The sequence below is a fragment of the Rissa tridactyla genome, chromosome 1, assembly GCF_028500815.1.
Source record: "Rissa tridactyla isolate bRisTri1 chromosome 1, bRisTri1.patW.cur.20221130, whole genome shotgun sequence".
Classification (NCBI taxonomy): Eukaryota; Metazoa; Chordata; class Aves; order Charadriiformes; family Laridae; genus Rissa; species Rissa tridactyla.
The window spans coordinates 133,892,089-133,916,792 of record NC_071466.1 but is presented as its reverse complement, the minus strand read 5'-3'; the positions used below and the strand labels follow the sequence as shown (position 1 = coordinate 133,916,792).

At 42.7% G+C, this 24,704-nt stretch overlaps 1 protein-coding gene across 10 annotated transcripts in view; it reads right to left on the bottom strand.

The window, feature by feature from the left end:
- Window positions 1-24,489, bottom strand: part of LOC128913851 (rap1 GTPase-activating protein 1-like) — a 48,747-nt gene extending 24,258 nt beyond the window's left edge. For 9 of the 10 annotated variants that reach the window (XR_008468088.1, XR_008468095.1, XR_008468093.1 and 6 more), the window contains exons 1-12: window positions 24,329-24,489; window positions 20,231-20,324; window positions 19,302-19,337; window positions 13,048-13,095; window positions 11,893-11,931; window positions 11,587-11,778; window positions 3,222-3,325; window positions 1,660-1,738; window positions 1,304-1,357; window positions 1,130-1,213; window positions 782-882; window positions 33-162 (exon numbers count right to left, since the gene is read on the bottom strand). Coding sequence is in view for 4 of the 10 variants with exons in the window: in XM_054212163.1 (XP_054068138.1) it covers window positions 33-162; window positions 782-882; window positions 1,130-1,213; window positions 1,304-1,357; window positions 1,660-1,738; window positions 3,222-3,325; window positions 11,587-11,778; window positions 11,893-11,931; window positions 13,048-13,095; window positions 19,302-19,337; window positions 20,231-20,324; window positions 24,329-24,372 (1,005 nt within the window). In the remaining 6 variants the exon portion in view is untranslated. The remainder of the gene's footprint in view (window positions 1-32; window positions 163-781; window positions 883-1,129; window positions 1,214-1,303; window positions 1,358-1,659; window positions 1,739-3,221; window positions 3,326-11,586; window positions 11,779-11,892; window positions 11,932-13,047; window positions 13,096-19,301; window positions 19,338-20,230; window positions 20,325-24,328) is intronic. The other variant, XR_008468092.1, reaches the window with a different exon arrangement.
- Between the last annotated feature and the right edge of the window lie 215 nt (window positions 24,490-24,704).

Here is a 24,704-nt window from a genome sequence, read left to right as displayed (position 1 = left end):
ACTGTTGAATTCCATAGTTCACCTTCCAGTACCTGCTGGGAATCTCCCTCTGTGAAGGGCAGTTTTGTAGACACATGAAACATGATCTCCTTGCCCCGGAAATTTGTGTAGACTGACTCAGTGCCTGTTTGACCTCTAGTGACATCCAAGCCTCCCCGGAACCTGAGCAAATCCATACCACACCAGAGGTCAGGCAGGGCAGAGATGAGAAAGTGGAGACAAGAAAGAAGATATCAGTAACAGTAGCTTGATACATCGATATTATCAAAGGTGATTTTTAAGAAATCAGTGATAGTGGGGCACCAAACCTTCCCAAATCAAAGGCACTGACTGAAGCTGTACGATGAACATACCAGCTTGCTAAAAGCTATGAAGCTAAACCATGGATTCTCAAAGGAGCTACTTTCTTTGGAATTCTTGTGAGAAACACAATCCATATTTTAGAAGTACAGAAAGGACAGGCCGCCCCACAGAAAAAGACTAAAACAATACTGACCCCTACCGTTGTGAAATAAACTTACATTTGCAGTCAAATAAAATTATTCTATACCGACACCTTGGGTCAGACTGAGATACCAGGAGACCTTTAAATGAAAATACCAGCAGAGACCTAAACTCCAACTGGTTCCCAGAGCGGGTGGTTGACAAAAGCATTCTGGGCTTCCCCGCTTGCGCTGGGACACAGCACTTTTCCAAAGGCAAGGCTCTAACAGAGTCGCGGCCCCTGATCATGTGGCATTCCCTAACTCAGTCTGGCTTTCCAATGGCACTGGGTACGCACCCACGGAAATCCTGCAGCTGAATCTTGTCACCAAGGAAATCCAGGAACTCCAGGAAACCCAGACTCTCTTCTGTGTTACTGAAGACTTCTTCTTCAGTCGTCTTCAAAAGGAAAGGAGAAGTCATAAGGAACACAAGCAGTACAAAGAACAGGCAGTAATTTCTATACACAGTTCAACCAGCTTTGAGGACCTGCACAAATTGATCAACATAGGGCAAGCTTCTATCCTTTCTCTTTACAGCATCTGTATTTTTCACAGGATAGTGCAGACCTTGTTACTATATTTATGCTAAGAGAACTGAGTCTGGATGTTTTGCCTCAAGTATCCTGGGATTTGAGGGAGCTTACCTGTCCAGGTTTCTGGTAGATGACCCCAAATTTGAAGTTATTGCTTATGACATGTTCATCAAATGCAACAATAAGCTGAGAAGCCTGAGGTAATGAAAATACAAATTATCAGTCGGACGTCAGCAGCCAGACCTTGATGGAAAAGGGACATACAGACATATCAGAACATTATACCTTGGGGTAGAGGACAGGAAAGAAGCGTTCAACATTCACATCCTCACACAGTAGCTGTCGAGTGAGAGAGAGAGAGAGAAAGAGAGAGGGAAACAGAAATGTGATTACCATGTGCCCTAGCTTGCTGCGGGCGTGAGAGCGTAGGCACTGTTTATAATTATCTGACAGGAGTCCCTTCAGGCAAAAAATTCTGACGTAAAATTAGAAGAGAAAGAAGAGAAGCTAAATCAAAGTGAAACAGGGAAGTATATGACAGTACTACTGGGGAAAAGTAGAAGAAGGGAAATGGGAGGAAAGCAGTGAAAATAACTTGAAGAATGAGGCTGTAACAGTGAACAGGCAAACACGGATTTCACCTTTGCCATCTGGACAGCATTGGGAAACTCATTCAGACAGGAAATGGGGATCAGGTCGTGTTTGGTGCCAGTCCGAGTCCTGACAAAACAAAAAAAGGCATTAGAGCAAAATCTGAAGGGAGACATAAGCAACACTGGCTCTTGAAAGAAAGAGTAGCCATTCCTTCAGATTATCTCTTAAACCTGCTGCATAAAATCACTGGGAAAGGGACATATTTACACTTCTTATTGCTCATCATTTGTTGTGTGGGAGCAGAGGAAGACAAAACAGGGATGCTTAGTCTCTTCCTCGTTTGCATTCTTTTCTTGCTTGAAAAAAATATTTTGCTTCCTCCTCCCCACCCCCCTGCCATTTTCTTTCACAGAAATCTAAATGTTGAAATACAATTCATGGACACAGTCTTATATAATATATATATATAATGGATTCATAAGATCATACAGTGAGGGTTTGAAAGGCTGCTAAAAGGTCTGTTAGAGACAGCCTAGGAAAGCAGATCTATGCAAAGTATAGGAGGTAGAAAATGGTGTAGAAGAATAGGAGGTAGAACTGTTTCCAGAAAGTTGATGGAGAAAAGCTTCCTTTCTCTCTGTATAAGAAATGTCTTTCTAGGACAGATGTCTTTCTATGGGAGAAGAAATATTGGGCTGTCAGAGTCCTCTTCAAACCATTATAAACAAGCTATTGAGCGAAAGGTGCAGCACATAATACAATATCTTAATAGAGGAATTACTACCCTTTTGTACTTCACCAGTCTCTTCCATGTAGGAAGGTTTCTGGGCTCAGATAAACATTCCCTGGGACAGCTCACAAATAGGCTTTCTCTTTCCCCTGCCCCAGATTATTGCTCTGCCTGGTACTCTAAAGTGTTCTCCACATACAACAGAGGAAACTCACCAGTAATTCTCTTGTGGCTGACTCCCATGCAATCAGTATTTTCCCTCAGTCCTGGATAAGTCCTTGTCAGCAGCAACTGTACGTCAGTTGCTTCCAGCAGCATATTCCCTATTGGAAGTGCACCCAGCCCATAGTGTGGTAAAAAGCTTTTCTGCAACGTGCCTCTCGCCTATGCAAGATCTATCTCTGTCCTTTGTCTAGTTCATTCATCAGCTCTCTCGGGGTAATGGCTCTCGGTGGAAGCCCTAAAGGTTATGGCACTTTGTAGGCTATCCTGGGAAGCTAAGTTCTAGCTCACCTTCAAGGGAGCCTTAGCCTCAGGTACAAAGTTCAAACGCAGGCCTGGGCCAGGCTGCCCTCCATCAGGGAATCCATATTGTCCTAGAGAGTACTCACATGTCTCTAAGTGAACAGAATAAATGTAAAAACTTTCTTTTTGAGGAAAGAACAGATGTTTTTCACACAGTAACTATGAAAATGTGCCTGCAAACACTACTTCAGCTTCCTGAAGGAAGCTGCTGAGAGAAACTCAGAGGCAAAGGCAAGAAAAGAAGGCTCAAAGGTTCCTTTGCAGTCCTCTCCAGAAGACATGGTTCACAACCATATCTATGCAGAGGATGCTCAAGACACACAGCACAGTAACATACACTTCAAAAACAGGCACCTCAGCAACAGGCGTAGATTTTCCTGTTTCTCGATCTGTTCATACTTCACAGAAAGGACCAGGTAGCCCAAGGACATGTCACTGGAGTAAAAGTTCTGGTGCTCCTGAAAACAGGAAGCCAAAATGCATTATTCTCAAAACACTTCCCAGAGAAGTTTACCAGATTTTTTGCATACAACCTGTCACTCAAGATTAGCTAATTTTTTCTTTAACTAGCAATGGCATGCTTGAAGACATGCATACACTGTCTCCCAGCCCCCTTGGTGATAAATGCATGAACATATCAGTCAAAGTTCATCCACTGCCAGTTCAGTTCCTCCTCAGCTGTCCATCATTGCAAGGGCTCCTGAGAAGGAATAGGATGAGAACACTCAGCAACAAAAGTTTCTTGTATCTTTCATGGACTTTCCCTGTATGCATTCAGGCTCTGCACGACTAAGTAGTGGTCTCCAGCACTAAGTAGTGGTCTCCAGCACATTCGACTGGATGTGATCATGGGACTTTTCTATACAAACAGTAATGGCAGGATCATTATACCAAATGGTTGGTCTCTAAGAGCGCTCACATCTCAGGGAGGATGCAGTCAGAGCTTCAGGCAACTACTTTGCAAATGAAGACTGTTCTCAGCAGTGTCGCTAAGACTGCTTGAGCTTTAGTGGAGTGTGCCTCGAACAGAGAGACTCCTTCAGTCAAACAATGAACCATAATGCGTTTTAGGTTTTATAGAAGTGGCTGCGGCCATACATTTCTTCTGGGTATACAGCCATGTTCCAGTGGCCTGGGTATATCAGTATATATTTTTATATATATACTTTATATATATAAATATTTATTGACATATATAACCTCAAACCTCAAAAAGTTAAAGCCTTTTGACAAAGGACATGAATGGAAACTTCTAGCACAATGAGAATACTAAATAGGTGGAATCATCCAGACATGCTTAGATCACTCCCATCTTCCCAGTGGAAAACCACTTTATGGCCAGTTTTGGGAGCTGGCTGCTACATAAACTCTGATCAAATAGAGATCTGAGACTGAACTCACGCTTTCAGCAAACAGTCCAAAATTATTGGGCTTGAGGCATAAGCAGGACAGAGAGACAAATGAGAATGTCATGCGGGTGATCTGATTCTCTTTGGATTAGATTTGATTAGATTAATATCTTAATCTCTTGCTGCTAATGAGACCTTCTGTTGAAAGAGGCAGTAGCACATTCCAGTATTTAGCCTCGAAATCAGGAGAATATAGTGAGATTGGTATGGTACTTCTGGGCTAGCAATGATGGAATTTGCGGTAAGACTCCTTCTCAGCAAAGCAAAATAATAATGAATAAATAAAATAAAAAATAAAATAAAAATAAATAAAAAATTAATAAAGAATCATCTCAGCTACCCTATAGCAGAATTATGAGTGCCTCCTTATGCCTTGGAACCATGAAAATCTGGAGAAAGTCATGCAGCAATCTGCTGACAGTGAAATCAGGAATGTGTCCACAGAGATCTTCAGTGCAGAACAGTTTAGGCAACAGCAAAAAAATTAAAATATCAAGGCTTTCTTTTGGTATCTTTTGTAGACAAATCTTGGGATTTTTCCAAATCCCAGATGATGTACTTCAAAATATACAGCTGGACTGCCCAACTGTGGCTCTGTAAGAAAAAGAATCTCTGTCCACTCACTGAGAAGTCAGACGCTCCCAGGATATAGAATGGACATACTTTAATGGGGAGCTCGATTCCCACATTCCACTTGTCAACTGTTTCACAGAAAAGAGGTACCAACTGCTATTTTGTTTGTTGATACATTTTCTAATGATAGTGTTGCCCATCACCAAGTTACTTGAAAGATATAATCAAAGTGCTCTGAGTACACTTTAGTGTGTACAGCTTCTGTTCTGATGTACACCAGTGGGTTTATGCTGTTTGGTTGTAGAAATTATCTTCTCAGCCTAAACGCGAAGTGTTTTTCACGATCGAATTAAATGGAGGAGAGAGATAAAACACCATTCCCCTGCAAATAATGAATGGGCTGTTCTACCAGCAGAATAGCAGTCATCTCAAATCAAAGACAAAGTCACTTGCAACACGAGAAGACAGCCAGGGAGCATGAAGACTCAGAAGGAGCATCATAGGATGCACTGTATAAATGCATCCTTGTGCATGACGCAAAAGTGTTATGCACTGAGACAGTAAGTTAAGTGTCCAGTTGTACAGTCAGAATGGGCACGATTTGGAATGTGTTCTGTGAAAGGAATACTCTGGACACAATTAATTAATAATATGGACTCAGTGGGAGCAAAGCGTGTCATTTGATCAGAGAGAGTTGCTAGTCTGAGAGATCCTTCCTCAGCCTTTTGCCTAGAAAATACAGACAGTCTGTTCTGCCTCTGGTGGATTTCAACATCTCTCAACACACTGGTGAGATTGCCTTTTGCCATGGAAAATATCTAGGCAATTTTTTGTATTAGTCATAGTTCTGACTCACTGTGAAACAAAGGTACATCTACTGAAATACTCTGATATCTACGTGGAGGTAGGCATCTTGAAGTCAACAGACACAAACCAATTCCCTTTTTGGGAAAAAAAAAAAAAGAATAACTAAGACTATAGTCGCTACCCTGAACTTTGATGTGAAGATGAAGCTATTGTACTTCTTTAAGTATTAGAGATATCATTGTCCTCACTTCCTCTTTGAGACAGAAAAAACACCAACACCCAGAACTGCCCTGCTACTGACTTATGGTGAAAAAGTTTCATGTCTTCTGGTGCTAGCATGGTCTACCTTCTGCTGAAGAAGACCGAACAAGTGTCTCCTGGAAAAGATAAGGTATAAGTAAAGAGCAGCAAACAAGCAAACAGAATAATGCGACCTCTAGCTGCAGTGTTCAAATTACAGAAGTCCAGCGCGATCAGTCACACAAGTCAATGGTAGTGACTGAACTTACCTCTAGGTGGGAAAAAAGCTGAAATCAAAGGAAGCCACAAAGGCTGAGAGCACAGTTAATTTTTCCTGACCATGGCTTTCACGATACTAGCAGATTTTGGGGATGTGAACAAGGATCAGGTGCAGCAGTCATTGTGACCAAGGGCAGAAAGACAGAGCAGCTGAGGAATAGAAAGATTCAAGGGGCAAAACAAGAGCACACCCAATGATCAGTTGAAGTCTAGAATCAAAAAGGTCATATGCTAGGGTGGATGCCCAAGACAGGCTGTTAAAGAAAAAGATGGTGCAATGCCAACAAAAGTCAGGACTAGAAGGCAGAACAAAGGAATAGGAGCCAAAGCCTGAGGTTAGATGCAGCCTAAGGTAAGACTGAGCTGCAAAGACCAGAAAACAGGATGCTTTTTGATGAGACTTCTAAGCCAGACCCCAGCAGGTCCGATACATTGGAATCTCAGTTGTTTTGAACCCTGGGCTATCAGCTCTGCAGCCGGCATAACCGGGCAGAGCTGCACAAAGGGGCACAATCTTCACAGGGGAAAAGGCACCAGAATTAGTGGAGGTCAGAATAATTGAATTTTTGTCAATGCTACTCTGGATGCCTAGCTTGATCCTGAATATAAGCCTGGGTTTTAAACTGAGATCTCAGTAATCGTATGTATAAACAAAACTATAGTTTCCCCGTTATGACTTTTTTTTTTCTCCCCTCTGTGATTTTCTTTCTCTGTAAAAACACATAGGTAACAGAAGGCAGACTCAGAGTCCTTCAATGTACAACAGCATTTATCATTTGCTGCCCTGAAGTTCGAGATGAACCATCAAAAGGCTTTATGGCTTATACTGAAGATTGCAACTCAGCGGTGGCAAGACACCCTGGAGCTGAGATGACCTATGTATAGGTACAAATTTGTTCAGCCATAGAAGCCATTTCTATAACATTTAAGGCAGTCTGAAAGTGAGTTCTGGATTTCAAATGGATCTCTGTAAAAGCAATTAAGTATCTTCCATGGGGCCAAGGGAAAAGACTAACAGAATACACAAGGAGTGCTGACAGTTTGCCTGGGAAGTTATAAAGCTATTAAGACATTTGCCACATTCTTAGTTGCTTGGGTTCTTTTTGATCAAATAGAATAATTTTTCACTACTTAGTAGCAGCAATTACACCAAAGATGAACAAACCAGACAAAAGTACAAGATGTCTTCCCCGTGGGACCTGGTTTCAGTCCTTTTAGCAATCGAAGCATAGGAAGCCAGAGAAGACAAAAAGATCTTTACAGCTTTCAAACTGGGTTCATTAGTCCATTCTCTTCCTTCAGGACAATTGAAAATTAAAAATACAATTAACTTTAAAAAAAAATTGGCAACCTCTGTTCACGTGGTAAAATACTGTGATTATTTCATCCCTGAAGAAGAAACAAAAGCAGTTTGGGTGGCCAAATGATGACCTACAGGAAGACAATAATACCTGAACATCCAAGCCCATCAACAGTGCTAGATAACTAAATGAACTTACAGTACTGAGTAGGCAACATCATTATTCCGTCAAGCCTTCTTTTCGTGAAATCATAAGGTGTAGTTTGCCAGTCAGATGATAAGGACCTAGGAGCTACTGCTATTGTTGGCAACTGCAGAACACAGACCCACTAAGGCTGGGCTGGTACTGCAATAATACCTGATAAGGTTGTCTCCTTGCAGGCCCTCCCTGCATCTCTGCTTGGAGAAAACTAAAAATAAAATAAAAAAAATCTTGGGCTGATGGAGCTTGTTACTGTTTTCATGTCATGACAAGCTGACATAACACATGCATTTGCATACCAGAGGAAAACGTTCCTGAATATGAGAAGATTTGCAGTCTGAGCAAGTCAGAGAATACATTTACCAAAATTATAGACTTGTAATGAAACAAAATTACAGACACTTCAAAATAACAAAAGAGATCATTACAATTATATCTAATAATAAAAATGTCCTTTCACTGCTTCAAACAGTTTCCACCTCTGTCCTAGGTTAAGCTAGAATTTCACACTAATAACTTAAGAAATACAATAATAACTTTCTGCTGAGAGGACCCCACTGAGTAAGCTCCCCAACAGTTCACATCATTGCAGCAACAATACTTTAACCAGCACAAAGAAAAGGACAGCATAATGGACATTGGACGTTGTTTATCTGGACTTTGGTAAGGCCTTTGACGCCGTCCCCCACAGCATTCTCCTGGAGAAGCTGGCGAATCATGGCATAGACAAGTGTACTCTTCACTGGGTTAAAAACTGGCTGGACGGCTGTGCCCAGAGAGCTGTGATTAATGGGGTGAAATCCTCTTGGTAGCCGGTCACCCGTGGTGTCCCTCAGGGCTCATTTTTGGGGCCAGTTTTGTTTAATATCTTTATCAATGATCTGGATGAGGGGATTGAGTGCACCCTCAGTAAGTTTGCAGATGACACCAAACTAGGTGGGAGTGTTGATCTGCTTGAGGGTAGGAAGGCTCTACAGAGGGACGTGGACAGGCTGGATCCATGGGCCAAGGCTAACTGTATGAGGCTTAATAAGGCCAAGTGCTGGGTCCTGCATTGCAGTCACAACAACCCCAGGCAACGCTACAGACTTGGGGAAGAGTGGCTGGAAAGCTGCCCGGCAGAAAAGGACCTGGGGGTGCTCATGGATGGCCAGCTTAACATGAGCCAGCAGTGTGCCCAGGTGGCCAAGGCGGCCAACAGCCTTCTGGCTTGTATCAGGAATAGCGTGGCCAGCAGGAGTAGGGAAGTGATCGTGCCTCTGTACTCGGCACTGGTGAGGCCTCACCTCGAGTACTGTGTTCAGTTCTGGGCCCCTCTGTACAAGAGGGACATTGAAGTGCTGGAGCGTGTCCAGAGGAGAGCTACCAGGCTGGTGAGGGGTCTGGAGACCAGGTCATATGAGGAGAGGCTGAGGGAGCTGGGCATGTTTAGCTTGAAGAAGAGGAGGCTGAGGGGAGACCTCATTGCCCTCTACAACTACCTGAAAGGAGGTTGTAGAGAGGTGGGTGTTGGCCTCTTCTCCCAGGTGAATAATGACAGGGCCAGAGGAAATGGTCTGAAGCTGCGGCAGGGGAGGCTTAGGTTAGATATTAGGAAGAATTACTTTACTGAAAGAGTGGTCAGGCACTGGAACAGCCTGCCCAGGGAGGTGGTTGAGTCACCATCCCTAGAGGTGTTTAAGAAATGTCTAGATGTGGCACTTCAGGGCATGCTCTAGTGGCAGAGATGGCAGGTTGTTTGGTTGGACTCGATGATCTTAAGGGTCCTTTCCAACCATGAAGATTCTGTGATTCTGTGAATGGAGAAATACGTGACCGCATATGAATGTATGGAAAGAAAGCTTCTCTCATAAGATTTTACAGCCTTCCTCCTACTGGCAAAATTAATCTTACTGAGTAATAGTCATATAAAATATAGACGATGAAACAAAGAAAAGGAACTGAACTATGGCTTGTACGCCCTTGCGCATTTTTTGTGGTTGTTTTATGGGATCTGCTACAAAGTTCTGCAAAAAGTGTCAAAAGAATTGTCCAATTTTGAGTGACCTAGGATATGCACACCCACAACACAGACATGCATATTAAGTTTGTAATACCACATATACTCTAATCTCCCATCGTGCTTAAAGGATATTCCCTAAACCACTGGCTATGCCTCTCCCATCATACGATGCTTACGGACTCTTCAGCTGAGAATTGTTCGCAGTTATTCAAAGCATGCAAGAGACCTTTCTTTACCTTTCTGAAATAACCTTCCCATGTTATCAGCAAGGAAAGGACCCAATCCACATAGCATCAAAATCACTGGTCTCTCTTAACTTTGAGCTGAAGAAGTATTCTCCTCGTGGAAAAGCTCTGAGCTCTCTCCTTACCTTAAGCTATGGGTAAAGACATGGGTAAAGTTTTCTACCCGTGGGTAGAGATTTCTGGGACAAAAGTCCTATTCACCTTGTTCTTTTCTGACACTGACTTGCTCAAAAATTTACATGTTTAATGGAACACAGACAAACATTCATGTCAATTAAGACAAAGAATAAAACACTGGACACTCTAGAAAAGAAAGAATATAGGCGAGAAGAGTTTTTCTGTAGTATTGAAGCACTGATGGTTGGTCACTTTGTAAATTGTATAGAGTCTGATGGTATGGGAATTCCTGGATCTCACTTGGAAGGAACAATGATGATATGGCCCTGGTTGAGCACGAGTATGGAAAAGATGAGCTCCACAGGTCCCTTCCAACCTCAACCGTTCTGAGATTTTGTGATATCAGGTCAGCAGTGATTCCTACAATCAGGCTGAAAAAATCATATCCCAATTTGCCTCTCATCCTAGCTGGCTCTGGAAACCTTCAAGCACAACCTTAAATTTACCTTGACAGAAAAATAATTACAGTTGGCACACTGAAGGCTTACAGAATGTCACAGGGTAAATGTCCATTAACAGATTGTACAGCAGATCTGTCAGTCTAGAGAGGAAGCCTCCAGGAAGGGTACTTTACATATCAATTGTATTAATATCAGTTTCTAGTGCTGCATACTACACAAGATCATTCAGACAAGTCCATCTACTGCAGAACAGGTCCCAGGCACTTCCCAAAGATCCACCTCTTCCTGGTTTTAAACTTACTAAGCAATCACAGAGGGAAACCACTGAATACGATGCAGCGTGAGTATACCTGTCAAGCTTTCTTATCTCCTTATGCCATGAATTGAATCTCAGAAAAGATCATGGGTTTGTTCTCACTTGTTCCTGAGATCCAGTCTGGGAATCAATCAATTCCCTGAACAGGCCAACCCAGATGGACCGTAATGGCCAGCCAACAAACATACACTTAGTGAGGCCAAGCTCTGCCTCCCTGTGTCAGACTGAAATTTTTAAAGTCAGGCAACACTTAGCACCAAATTTACTTAAATTAAACAACTATAAAACACATTGTGCAATTTCTTCATACAAATTCTGTGGTGACCATCCTTGCTATTTATCAACCTGAGGAAAATGGACCCTTTTTCTTACTACTGAGGGCCTTGCACTGTCAGTGCTGAAGTCCCCTCTAAAAATTATACCACCTCCATTTCCAATATTATTACAGTTTTTCCCCCTTGTCATCCCAAGGTTGGTACCTGTCCAAGAGTCTCAAAAGAGCTTCTTAACCAAATATAAGCATTTCATGTGCAAACCTTTCTCTTCTGTCAACACAAAGGATGACGCACATATCACAGGGGGACAGGAGCAACCCAACACACTACTAGTCATACAGTAGTATACACCTTATTTACATTAGTTCAAGGCATCATGAGGAACTGAAATGGAGTGGCTGTGCAGTTATTTCTAAATCCAAAAGGAAAAGCCAGAGATGCGTTTCAGCCTTGAGGCCGGGTGGGCTGAGAAGGCTCTGAAGATCACCCTTACCTTCCCCAGAAAATGTTTGCGGTACAGCTTGGCTGTAGGGTCACTTTCCAGTTTCACTTTACCACTCCAGGGAAAGGGTACGTCAGACAGAGTTGGACTCAAGCTGGAGAGGTTGTGGCTGGTCCCTTCAATCCAGTAGCCCCCAAACTGGGGTAAGATAATGAGAGGATATGGCCACCCTTTCTGTAACACCTATTCAGAAGGACACAGGAACATGAAAGCTGAAAGGCCAATAAGATGAAATGCCAATAAGCTGAAAGGCCAATAAAGTCTAAGGAAAACCAGAGGAGAGCAGTACTAACTCACCTCATGGATGCTGGGGTAAGGAATATACTCCTCTTCTGTCTGAAATCAGAAAAGACCATTAGCAAAAATGCATGATATCATTTAAAGTGCTATGCTGTCATGATGGCGCAAGCTGTGCCCTCGGCTTCCACTCTGCCCTTGTCCATCTTTAGAGTTTTACTTTAGGATTTAAGGTTAGACTCTATTTCCCAGGCCTCAGCATTATAATATAGAACTTTGAGAACAACAAATTTAGGAATCAGATTTCACCCACCTTCCTCCTTGAAACTACACAGAATACAGGTATGCAAAATGCCAAGGTAGTCAAACAACAGGCAAACTGGATGAGGTTAGGAGTGGAAGCCTCTCTCCTTTCCCTCCACATAGTGTTAGACAGCTGCAGACAGAGATGACAGTAGGGATGGTAGAAACAGTACTGTATTTACAGCTGTACAGTTGTGGTACACAACTGAGCAGTGCTAAGGCATGACTGCAATAACAGGACGAGTATCTGAGCCACTTTATGCCAGTTGGATGCCCCTTCCATCACCACAAAGAGCACTGACTGTCTCTGTCAGAATGGAGCTATATCCATTCTCTATGTGGTTTGGTTTTTGGTTTGTTTGGTGGTTTTTTTTGGGGGGGGGTGGTTGTTTTTTTAAGGTCATTCCAAGATTGAATTCAAGGTCAAGGTTGACTTTAAGGTTACTGTGCCTGAGCTGAGACTGAAAGAACAGAGAGGAAGAGTTGAGAATTTAAAGATGGGAATCTGTTTTTATTAGCCTAATATTGAGGGAAACCGACCAGCTTCCTATGAGTCCTCAAGCAGTCTGCTGAAATAAATGCAAAGTGGGTTCATAAATATTATTATAGCTCTTAAATTAAATAAAATTTAAGAAATTATTTAGTCAAACCTAAGATTGTTAATAATATTAAACGCTTATTGGAACCACTTAAATTTGGAAGTATCGATTCTGTTTCAGCTACACAGTTTCACTCTGTCACGCAGCAACTTAATAATTAAATAAATAAATAAATAAATAAGACAGGCATATATGTGTTCTTGGGCTGTTTGTAGGCTCCCTGTTCACTCCAAGATGAGAATACACTGCAAGCCCGGTCAGTTATTATCTTCCATTGTCAGCAATTTAGGAGGCAACAACAGCTTGGCCTGACCTTGAGAGGAGCTGGAAGGGAACATCTTTGTTCGTCCAGACGACTCCCCTGGAAACACAAAGTCACAGACAGCGAATCCCATGTTTTAGCATTTATGTTTCACTTACCCTCTGTGTCCTTCTCCATATCCCCAATAACTATATTTTGTCTCTCTCTGTAATCTTCTATTTTAAGCAAGTTTGGAATAAACGGAAGGAGTAAAGCTAGAACTTGGTCAGTCCCCTAGTTTTGTATTAAAATGGAAAAGCCCCCTCCCCACCTTACATCTTTTAAAAAGCAGAAAGCTAACAGAAATCAAAAGCAATCTCCTGAACTGATTTCCTTATTTAATTCTCTAATCTCTTCTAGCTACTTTACTTCCTAGCCCAAGCAATAAAAAAAGGGAAGAGGTAAAGACAGAACGCAAAAGAACAATATTTCAGACCATTCATTCCTGTGCTACTCTTCCCTCTCCCTTGAAGATACTGTCAGGCAAAGCACTGAGAACCTCAGAGCAGGGTTAAGAGAAGTAACAAACACTTGTTTTGAGGATTAGGGCTAGGCAGGAAGACTTTTAAGCAGCTTATGTGCCTTGCTTCCACCCACATAAGGGAACAAATCTGTCTCCTGGAGGTAAGAGAGAAAATCAGAGCTGCTCTCCATCCATCCATCCATCTGACCAGTGCAACAGCCTCCTGCAGGCAGCAAGGAGCCACATAGCAAAGCCCTGCACATCTGCTTTCCTAGGCACTGTCACTGTGAGATGGGTTGGAATGGCAGGGCAAAAGACTACTGGCTGGCTAGTTTCTTCCTGAATCAGTAGCTGGCATCCAGACTTGATTCTCTTCCTTAAGATTGTTCCATCCTCCGCCTTCTCACCATGGCAAGACTAGTTCAATTCCACCACACTTCTGCAGCAGAAGCACACGGGAATAGGAAAATTTTAGTGAGGACAGCCCCAACATGGACCGAGCAGAGAACAAGAACAAAATAAGCCAAAAATATATGGGGGGGCAACACGCTCCCATGAAATGCTGGTCATAGTCCAAGTGGGCATCAATACAGAGAGAAGAGTAAGAGGCAAAATTTGCATTGTCAGATAGGAAGCTGAAGACCAGGATTTAAGTTGTAGCTTTCTGTTATACACAATACATGAGTATTCAACTACTGCCACCTAAATCTTGTAACTTTCATACCAGAACATGATGCTGAGAATATGGTTTTTTATGCCGTCAGTGACTGCTTAATGGAGTGGCTAATCAGGGATTCCAGACACGATAAGCAGCTCTCGACTTTGTTCTGAAAATAAGCAGGATCTGATTTATAACAGCTGTGTAACAGAATACAATTATTCCGCAGTGGAACTAGCTTGTAAACTAGTATCTGGTAGAAATACATCTGAATGGAAGTCTACAGTAAGAGGCCTAAGAGCAAAAGTTTGGGGCCAATGCAGGGTGAAAAAAATGCTACTGTAGCAACAACAGTAACATTGGGCAATAGCAACATTAGATCAATGATTAATAATAATCGGGATGCTTCTTGCAGAAGCAACAAAAGAAAGAAAGGAAAAAAAGAGAAGGATAAAAAGAGAAAGGAAAAAAAGAGAAGGATAAAAAGAGAAAGGAAAAGAGAAGGAAAAAAAAAGAAGGGGTAAAGAAAAAAGAAGAAAAAAAAGAAGAAAAAGAAAAAAGAAGAAAAAAGAAAAAAGAAAAAAGAAGAAAAAAGAAGACAGAAGAAAGAAGAAAAAAAGAAAAAAAAGATATCTATTACATAAAACCTAAGCTATAGAAAAATGAGAAACCTTATTAAAAGGACATAAAAACGAGCCTAAAAAAAAAGCTAAACCTTCATGAAATGTTGAGGAGCCAGACCTCAAGCTCACAACAAATGGATAACACCTTCGAAAAATTCTTAGAAACACCAGAAGTAAACCAGTATGGCTAAACTCCAGGGTAAGGGAGACTAGTAATAGATGTATGAGGGCATTCTTCATAGGCCTGAAGTTGAGTTCAAACACAAAAAAATGGCAATATCAACAAATTTTAGTTGGTTAAATATAGAAACACAACAAGTGGGGAACAATCTGCAGGTAACATCATAACAGCAAAAAAAATATTTTCCTTAACTATACTTTGGCAAGAGAAAGAAGCTTGCCAAAATGTCTACAGAGTGACACAAGAGCAAACCATAAAAGCTGAGCTTAGAGAGAGTTACCCCCCCCAAAACCAAAATTTTAAAAAATATTTTATTTTTATTTTCAACAGAGAAGCCTGAGCAAATATCAGCTAAGAACTATTTTTCACAGAAGAAGATCTGTTTCAAATTGCAATGTCAGCACTGACAAAATGAACAACAAATTACCAGGACATGGTAGGTTGTGAAATCAAGATGGAGCAGAGGCTGACAAGCGATCTTTACCTTTTGCAGAGGTAGTAATAACCATTTTGCATTTGTGGAAGTCATAAAGCTGAGAAAGTGGAGTGTGTGAAATCTAAGTGTAAATGGATGTTTTGTTGATGTGATCTGGAGTTTCGCTTGTCAACCTAGTGTGTTGAGGTTCATCAGGAAGGCTATGTTCTGAAACAGGGCTCTCAGGAACAGTTTGCTGGGACAAGAAAGTCCTATGCTCTATCAAAGTAGGTTTGGGATAGGAGAGACATGCAAGTACAAAGCAGGCCCAGCCTCCCGGAACAAACTGTGGAAAGTACTGGGACAAACTTGCTATGCACAGGGGGATTTCTGCACACAGAAATGGAGGTTGGGAAACTGCAATTTTGTAAGATCTCTCTCCCCTTCCTTGGCATTTTTGGCAGATCTGATAACTGCAAAAATTTTCCCCTTTCAAAGGAGGTGCTGGTAGAAGACCAGTATCTCAGAGAGGCCTAAGGGAAAACTTCCTAGGCTGCAGTAAAGGATCTGCCGTTCATATCTGAGACTCTACAGAGAGCTGAGGAATGTGCAAGCACATTCCATGACTCTGCACTGTTAAAGGAGCTCCTGGTAGCCTGGGAGCAGAAGACGTAGGGCTAAATCTACCAACCTCTCCTCTGGAGTGAAGCTTAAGATACTGGCAAAGATCTAATTCAGTCTTGGGCCATAGAGTCCAAAGCTTTATTTCAGAGGGGACTTACAGCATAAGTACTGCAGGGAACTTACAGCATAAGTTGTTGAAGTGTCAAAGCATGGGCAGAACAACTGGTTGATGTAGGCCACGAGGATGATCAGAGGGCTGGAGCACATCTTTTACAAAGACAGGCTGAGAGAGTTGGGATTGTTCAGCCTGGAGAAGAGAAGGCTCCAGGGAGACCTTATAGTGGCCTTTCAGTACCTGAAGGGTACTGAAGAAAGCTGGGGAGGGACAAGGGCATGTAGTGACAGGACAAGGGGCAATGGTTTTAAACTAGAGCAGGGTAGGTTAAGATTAGACATTAGGAAGAAGTTCTTTACGGTGAGGGTGGTGAGACACTGGAACAGGTTGCCCAGAGAGGTGGTGGAGGCCCCATCCCTGGAGACATTCAAGGCCAGGCTTGATGATGCTCTGAGCAACCTGGTCTAGTTGAAAAAGTCCCTGCTTACTGCAGGGGGGTTGGACTAGATGACCTTTAATGGTCCCTTCCAACCCAACACATTCTATGGTTCTATGATTCTGTGATCACTGTCATTCCTCAAAAGGGAGAGGCATAAACTACAGCAGTTTCAGCCACCTGTGGAGACACCCATCTGGTTTGGTCCAGTTTGGCTTGCAGCGCTGCCTTTACGGAAAGACTTTCCCTCACTGTTTTCCTGGGTCACTTATTGTAGACAGCAGTGGTCTGGGAAACCAATATTCCCAGGGTCTTTTACAGGGGAAACACCTGGCCTGAGCAGGATGAAAAAATGGACAGCAGAGGAAAAAGCCTTCCAGACCCACAGTTGGGTCCAAAATGGCACAACAATGCTGTGATAGCACATGTTTTTTACAGGGAAACGGCAGTGCCTTGAGGGAACTAGTTCAAAATGGACAACTTGGATGTAAAAGGGGACACAGGAAAGCAAAAACATGAAAGTAGTTGTGAGAAAATAAGACTGAAGGCTGTGTTGAACTGGCATGAACGCAGAATAGAGGTAGTGAACATCACACCATAAAACACAAAAGCAGGTAGGTGAAGAGGGGTTGGTTATGCAAGTATGTAAAGACCTAAAACATCTGAGTTTATTGGCTGAAATAAGATTTGCTTGCTTTTCAACTGCTTGCACTGCAGAGTAATCTAGGAAAATGTATTCCTATGTGTCCTTAACAAAGTATTTACTATGACTTCATTACATCTGTGTGCATAGAACAATGTGACCAGTAGCCCATTTACTTCAAGTAATGATTATTAAGATTAAACAGGAAAAAAAAAAAAAAAAGGTAAACTTCCTTCCTAGATGCCGGGGACAGGTTTCAGTTTAAAAAGAGAGCACAACTTCACCTGTTAATTCATCACACATAATGAAATGGCTATGTTAATTTTCAGTCAAACAATTATACTCCAATCCAACTATTAAAATACTCAAAAGTACTGTGGCTTTGTTGTTGTTATTTTACAGGAGAAACATCCAAGTCTCCAATTTTGCCTTTTACTCACTTGATTGCTGCTGAAAATCCCAGATTTAATTTTCAAGAATAATTCACTAAATCTAAAGGATAGCCAGAGTCAAATGGAAGGAAAAGGAAAGAAAAAAACAAACAAACAAACAAAATAAATAAAGACTTAGTAAAAATATAAAGAAAGATCAAAACAAATAATATAAAGAAATATTGGGGGGAGTTTTTTCTTTTGGAAAACACCACTCTTCCCTTCTTTCAAAAAATTGCTGTCATACTTAAGCAGCAGTTATTAATTCTCCTAGTGCAAGACAGGTGACAAAACAAGCTAAATTAAAGAAAAATACCACGCCACTATACAGTCTTAACAATGGGCAGATAAGAAATGAATACAGATGCAAAATTAGGTGGTCTACATATGTTGGAAATTCTCATCAGCTCCCTCTGTTATATCTCTAACTAAAGAGGTACAAATCCAGCGAGAGACAGTTTTCATACGGTAAAGTGGGAGCTAAGAAACACTGAGAATCTTAAGCAACACAGTCTTCTAGTAAGGGACATCTGCTAGTGATTCTTCCTTATTTCAAAAAGGTTCCAGATTTCAAAAGGCCTGAGGAGGATTGTCATACCTTTCAACATGTGCTTGAACTGAACAAGCAGCTCTGCACGCTCCAGCTTACTTTCTAGCACAGAGTTAAATGAGCCAGGCAGGCTTACAGAGCCTGTGATTCTAAAGCCCTGAGCATATATCCCAAACACACTTCGGGTGTCAGAACAGTGGTTTCAAGGTCTGTGTCTGTCTACACGTAAATACATAGAATATATACCTTCGGCCCCTCCTTACCCCATTTCTCCTTTCTAGTCTGCCAAATAGTACACTTCAGCCTCATAACGCCGTACTCAGCATTTTGCTGCTACCTTCCACCTCCTCACCTTTATAGTCCCAGCAAAGTCTTGCTTTTTCCTCACGTACATAATTCGATCACCCAAATTCCAGAAAAAGAAGTTAATATTTTGCTGAAAGTTAAATTCCTGCACATAGCAAAAGGCAGGCATTACTTGCCGTGTTATGTGTCATGTTAGGTCAAAGTTAACCACAGCATTTTAAAGAAGGTGTACCACTCAGAAAATATTAGTAGTCTGTAAAGATGCTCTGAGAACAGAGCAGCTGAAAATTTTGTTTTCAAAGATTTTGTTGTAAGATATATACCATATATTACTGTCTCTTCATTTTGTAGGGCAGGGTTTTTTTCCCTTTTACTCTATTTTAAGTTTATAATGTAATATATGCAACTAAAATGCATGCATTTCCATAAGTGAATTAATCCAGAGTCATTCTTTCTTGTGCAAGTTAAAGACGGGGCCTACAGTAGTTATTTATTAAACTGTTTGACCTTGATAAATGCAAATATCTTAATGCAACTTTGATTTTCTCTCAGAATCACACTTGTGCAAAGAGCAGACAGAATTATAATAATTTGTGTCTATTCCTTCCATCATGCTGGTTGGAAAAATGAACACAGGAAAATGCTTGTGAAACTGCATTTAAAAGTAGGTATGGGAGCTTGGCCCTAGAAGAGGTAAATATGCTGCAGGCCCAAATTAAAGGGTATTGGGAGTAGAGTGACAAGAAAAATAGCAGCTGATTATTTGTTTGGCTATGAAAAATCAAGAGATCCCAAAGTTTGGCAGAATAACTTCTCCTTACCTGCATTTTTTCAATCATCTCAAACAAGTCCACAGTCTGTGAAAAGGAAAAGACAAAAGGGAAAAGAATTTAACGTCTGCAGAAGCTAACGTCATCTTTTGTGGTAACCAGATATTGAAAGAGCCATCACGTCCTTCCATGTTTTGGCACAGAAACTACTTGTTTGGTGAAGACAAGATGGAATTGTTCTGGAATGATGGAATCTGAGGCACCTCTCCTATAAAGACAGGCTGAGAGAGTTGGGGTTGTTCAGCCTGGAGAAGAGAAGGCTCCGGGGAGACCTTATAGCAGTCTTCCTGCACCTAAGAGGCCTGCAGGAGAGATGGGGAGGGACCCTTTATCAGGGAGTGGAGCGATAGGAAGAGGGGTAACATTTTAAACTGAAAGACGGTAGATTTAGATTAGATATTAGGAAGAAATTCTTTACTGTGAAGATGGTGAGACACTGGAACAGGTTGCCCAGAGAAGCTGTGGATGCCCCATCCCTGGAAGTGTTCAAGGCCAGGCTGGATGGGGCTTTGAGCAGCCTGGTCTAGTGGGAGGTGTCCCTGCCCAGGGCAGGGGGGTTGGAACTGGATGATCTTTAAGGTCCACTCCAACCCAAACCATTCTATGATTTCTATGATTCCTTAACTGATAGCATGGACAATACAACTGGCCAAATTGTCTTCAGCTTCTGTTGCAAAAGCTTGACGTGGAACCTGATCAGGCAGGTGCCAGGAATTCCCCTCTTTCAATGGATGAGACTACTGGCTTAATACTGAATAGCATAAGAAATTATTAAATGAACAAGTTTAGGATTCTCACAGAAGTGGGTAACTACAGCTATAACACATGCATGCACACAAGCTTTCTTTCAGTCATTTCTTCTGCTCAGTGGTTCAAGGCACATTCCAACCCTGAGCCAGAGGAACGTGGACTGCCTTTACCTTGTTGGGGACAGCAGGAGCGAGAGCACATGGAAAGCCTTGGGTGGGAGAGTCTATAACATCACTGAAGCAACGCAGCCCCTCCTCAGATCTCCTGCAAGAGACAGAGGCAGAAGGGAGGAAAAAAAAATAAAAAAAAGGGAAAAAAAAGGAAAAAGAAACATTTCTAACTCTTGGAGAACTCAAGATGCCAGTACTTGCCTGCAGTGCCTCCTTTGTCTTCTGCTTACTCTTCCTCTCCCCAGACCATTTCTTGCCTATGAGGAAGCTGTCATTCCCTGTGAGATTCCCTGAGCTGTCTTAATTTACCACTTGCCACCTGAAACATCATGGATGTAATAGCAAAAATCTTCTGGCCCCGACTGCTCAGTCTCTGTTCACAGGCACCATTTGCCTCACAACTGTCATGTAAGAGCTGAACAATCTTTTTTGCCAAGTTCCTCCTCTATCACAGATTTGCAGCAGAACAAAGGTCTCACAGGAAGCTTTGGGATCAGATCTCAAAACTGAACCATATTAAAAGAGCTGAAAGTTCTGAAATATCACCAAAATCAGCACCTAAAGGACAACACCAATTACCACAGCCTGGGTATTAGTCTCCAAGACAGGAGATGGTGCCAGAACAGAAATTATACACCCTGCAGGAGAGATGCAGGCATGGTTCTGTGGTACCACTGCTGGTAAAGCCAGTGCGCATATTAGATGGGCTTTTGTCTGCACATCTGCTATTGAAAATATATTATTATTTTGGCCCCTGCTGGAGCAGCAACGTATACAAATAGCAGCACCATTTATTTGATTTCATAGAAGAGAAAACAAAAAATAACACAAACAATACACTGTAGTTTAAAAGACATATATTGCATTGCTCATTGCACTCTGGACAGCCTCACTGTTACCTGCAGCTCTCCTGCTGCCAGCTAATAAACTTTCCACGCCATTCACAGATTTTACTAGCAGTCACAACTGGGATTTAAGTCATGGTGAGCGTCACATAGGTGGGGCTGGGAACAAAGCCCAAGTTTCTAATACAAGGGACAAGGCTCCTCCACTTTGGAATGCAATCATGAATTGTTTGTTAGGTCATATAATGCAATTATGAACTGTTACCCTCTAGCTGTTAGATTCATGACGCGTACTGCTTCCGTGCTGAGACACCAGTATCTGTAAGTCACACAGACTCTTGCTTTGAAACCAGTGGCTATATTCCCTGTTGTATGGAAATATAACGTATTTCTATAATCATGAAGCTACACTCTATTACAAGCTCCAAGAATCTCTATGCCCACCAACTCTCTGACAAGTCACAAACTATGTGGGTAGCCCAATGGCATCACGTAACTTGTAGACAGGCTGATCTACACAAAGAAACACAATGCTTCCATCCTGCAACTTTCTCCTAAAACTCAAATGAGAGAGATCTGTGTAATGCATCTAAAGATTAAATCCATAATGTATATGGGAGGGAAGATGTAGGAGTCAGTCTTGACATCCTCACATAAATATTGGAGTAGTCAGATGGCAAATGTACTTCAAATTAATATTAATATTATACCAGCACATGCTTTACTTATCATTTTAGTCATTTACTTGAAGCATGTTTGGGACTAACAAAATTTATGTCCAAGGCAGTACATGAAAGATTTTCATTGTTTCTTTTAGTAAGCTGAAGTTCCTGTTCTGTGAGCCCTAAAAAGCTAAGAACTTAATTTGATAAATTCACATTTTCAGAAACTAGCCATCTCCACAGAAGTGCAGTATTAGAACTTCTGTGCAACTGGATGCTCTGGGGCCTTGTTGCATGCTATAGTGTTTTTCTTTGGCTGTCACTGGTTTGAATACCAGAGCATTCAGTAGAGAGTAAAATACACACCTGTCTCATGAAAATCTGTCAACTCCTACATGAGGTCAGCGTGGCCAGTCCTGTCCCTGTTCTCTCACTGTAAATTCATCTCTACACTTTGGACTGACCTGAGCACTTCGTGCAGCAACTGCTTCTCACCATTCAATTCTAGTACAGTTCTATTGTCAAAATGACTCCAGCAGATGCAAAAATCACTGGTCTTATCATACATTTAAAGATGTTCTCAATTCTATAATTATCCCAGATTAGGAATGTGCTGAGGGACTTTAAAAATCCAGGAGAACGATTTAGATTTTATGTTATGTTTTACAAAATAACACAAAAATTTGGGGCCATTGTAACTATTGCTTGAAAGTCCAGTTGTGAATTTTGAACTTCTGGAATTAGAAGCACTAAGCTTTATTTATAGAAAGATAATATACTTCTTTTCAAATTGGAGCTTCAAACTCTTTGACCACAGAAAAGCAGAATAACGTCCTTCTGAAAAAGAAAAGCAATTCTGCAGACTGGGAGAGGAATACGTGTACTTGCTGAAGCTTTATTTTTAGGAAATGGCAACAAGGGGAAGCAGAGGGCAGAGAAAATGCTGAAGACTAAACTAGGATTTTACTAGCGACAGTAACTAGTGCATTAATTTCAAGCAGGTAGCCAAGCTAAAAGTAGGCAGTGCTGATCCACTGCTAAAGACTCCACTCCCAATACTGAAACTGTGCAAGAAGCACCTTTGCAGACCTCTAAGCCACTATCTCCACACACACACAACTCGGCTCATGTCCTGTATTCCAATCTGGCAGCATCCTCTGCTATTTCAGTCCTGGGATCTCTCTATACAGCTCTCAAAATCATTCCTATCTACTATAGCTGAGCCAGTTCAATAACCAAGTCAATGCAAATACTTGCTCCAAGAAAAACACAAATCGGCCTTGACAGATTTCATACATCCTTTCACCCACCTTTCATAAGTATTCCAGAGGTAAAGGGGATTTGTTGTGCTCTAAAGAGCGAAGTGCCCCAAATCCTCAGGGAACGTTCACAGGGAAGCAGGTGTATAGCTATTGTAAAAATGCTTGCTAATCTGGAAGCCTTCCAGTAGGAAAAACAATATGGCACAATTTGCAGCTAATTATGGAATGACAGTCAGTATAATATCCCGTGTCCCTGCCTGATGAGTGATTCTTGAAATGAGATGTTTTGGTATGTTTTTGAAATCATTCACTGGAAGGGACAGGCAACTCGGAAGAACTGAAGCTAATGTGAAACGAGAGCAGGCCTGAAATGCTCGTAAGGAAAATTCCGAGCAACCACTTCCCTTGAGCAACAGCTTCTGCTCTTTCACTCCCTTTTTTCTCCCTTAGAGAGACATATTTGCTCTACCAAATAAGATTTTTAGGTATTCAGTGTGAAAACACGACACGAATAGCCTTACTACTAACACCAGCTTTGAATTTTGCTCACACACAGATTCCTAAAATTCAAGAAAAAGAATTACCAAGACAGAAATAGGAAAAGGAAGCAACTACCACGGATGAAATGCAGTTTGTGTGCTCTGAGCTGGTCACAAACTTTTCTGCCCATAGGCACTCGACTTCCACTTAGGAACTTCACTTCCAGCTGCTGGGGAGCTCCTACCCCTCCCGCGGGAGCCACTGCTCGAACATGCAGCCAGTCTCTACTCAGGGCTTTCTGAGTGTACCGAAAAGGCCCAGAGAACCCAGCTAGCTCTGGCTGCCCACCGGCTACCACCCTGCAGGTCAGGAAAAAGAACTCCCGAGGGAAATCGATCTCGTCGCGCAGCCGCACTCCCGAGAAGTCCGAACTGGGGATCTCCGCCACTCCCGGGGAGGCAGGAGAAAAGCAAACGAGCCTCCCTCCCTCCCTCCCTCCCGCTCTTCCCCTTCAGCGAGAGGAGCCCCTCGCCAGCCTCACTCGCCCGCCTCCTCCCGACCAGAGCGGGGCCCGGGGCGGGAGGGACCGCGGTGGCTCCGCTGGCAGCGGGGACCGGCCCCAAAGCCAGACCTGCCGGGCCGGGGGACACGGCCATCGCCTTCCCCCTCCTCGGCTCCCCGCTCTTTCAGACAACACGTGAGGGCTCTTCCTCCTGCTTCCCACGACGTGGGGGAGGGACCCGCTCCACCGCTTCGCCCCAAGCGCCTCCAGCCGGTCCCGGTCCCGGTCCCCGTCCCCGGGCTGCCGGGGGAAAGGCCGGGTCGCCCAGTACCGGTACCGGTACATACCCTCCGCAGGCTCCAGCAGGGAAGGCGCGCTCCCGGGAAAACATGCTGGGCTGCTCCGCTGAGTCAGCTCCCGGCTTCCCTTCCTCGGGAGCCTCCTCTCCTCCCGCCTCGCCATGGAGAAGGGCACAGGCTCCCCCCCGGCTCCCTGCGAAGCCCCGGCTCCCGCCCTCACCCCTCCTCCTGCTCCCGGGCCGGGCTTCAAAGGAGGGACGGCAAAGGGCACCTCACAGCCGGGACCGGGCCCAGCGGCACAGGGAAAGACGGAGAGAAAGAAGAGACGTGGAGGAAGATGAGACAACGGAGGATGGGACAATGAGTTCTGCCCTTCCTCCGCTGTGGAAGATCAGTTCCCCCTGGATTTCCCCTTTCTGGGGGA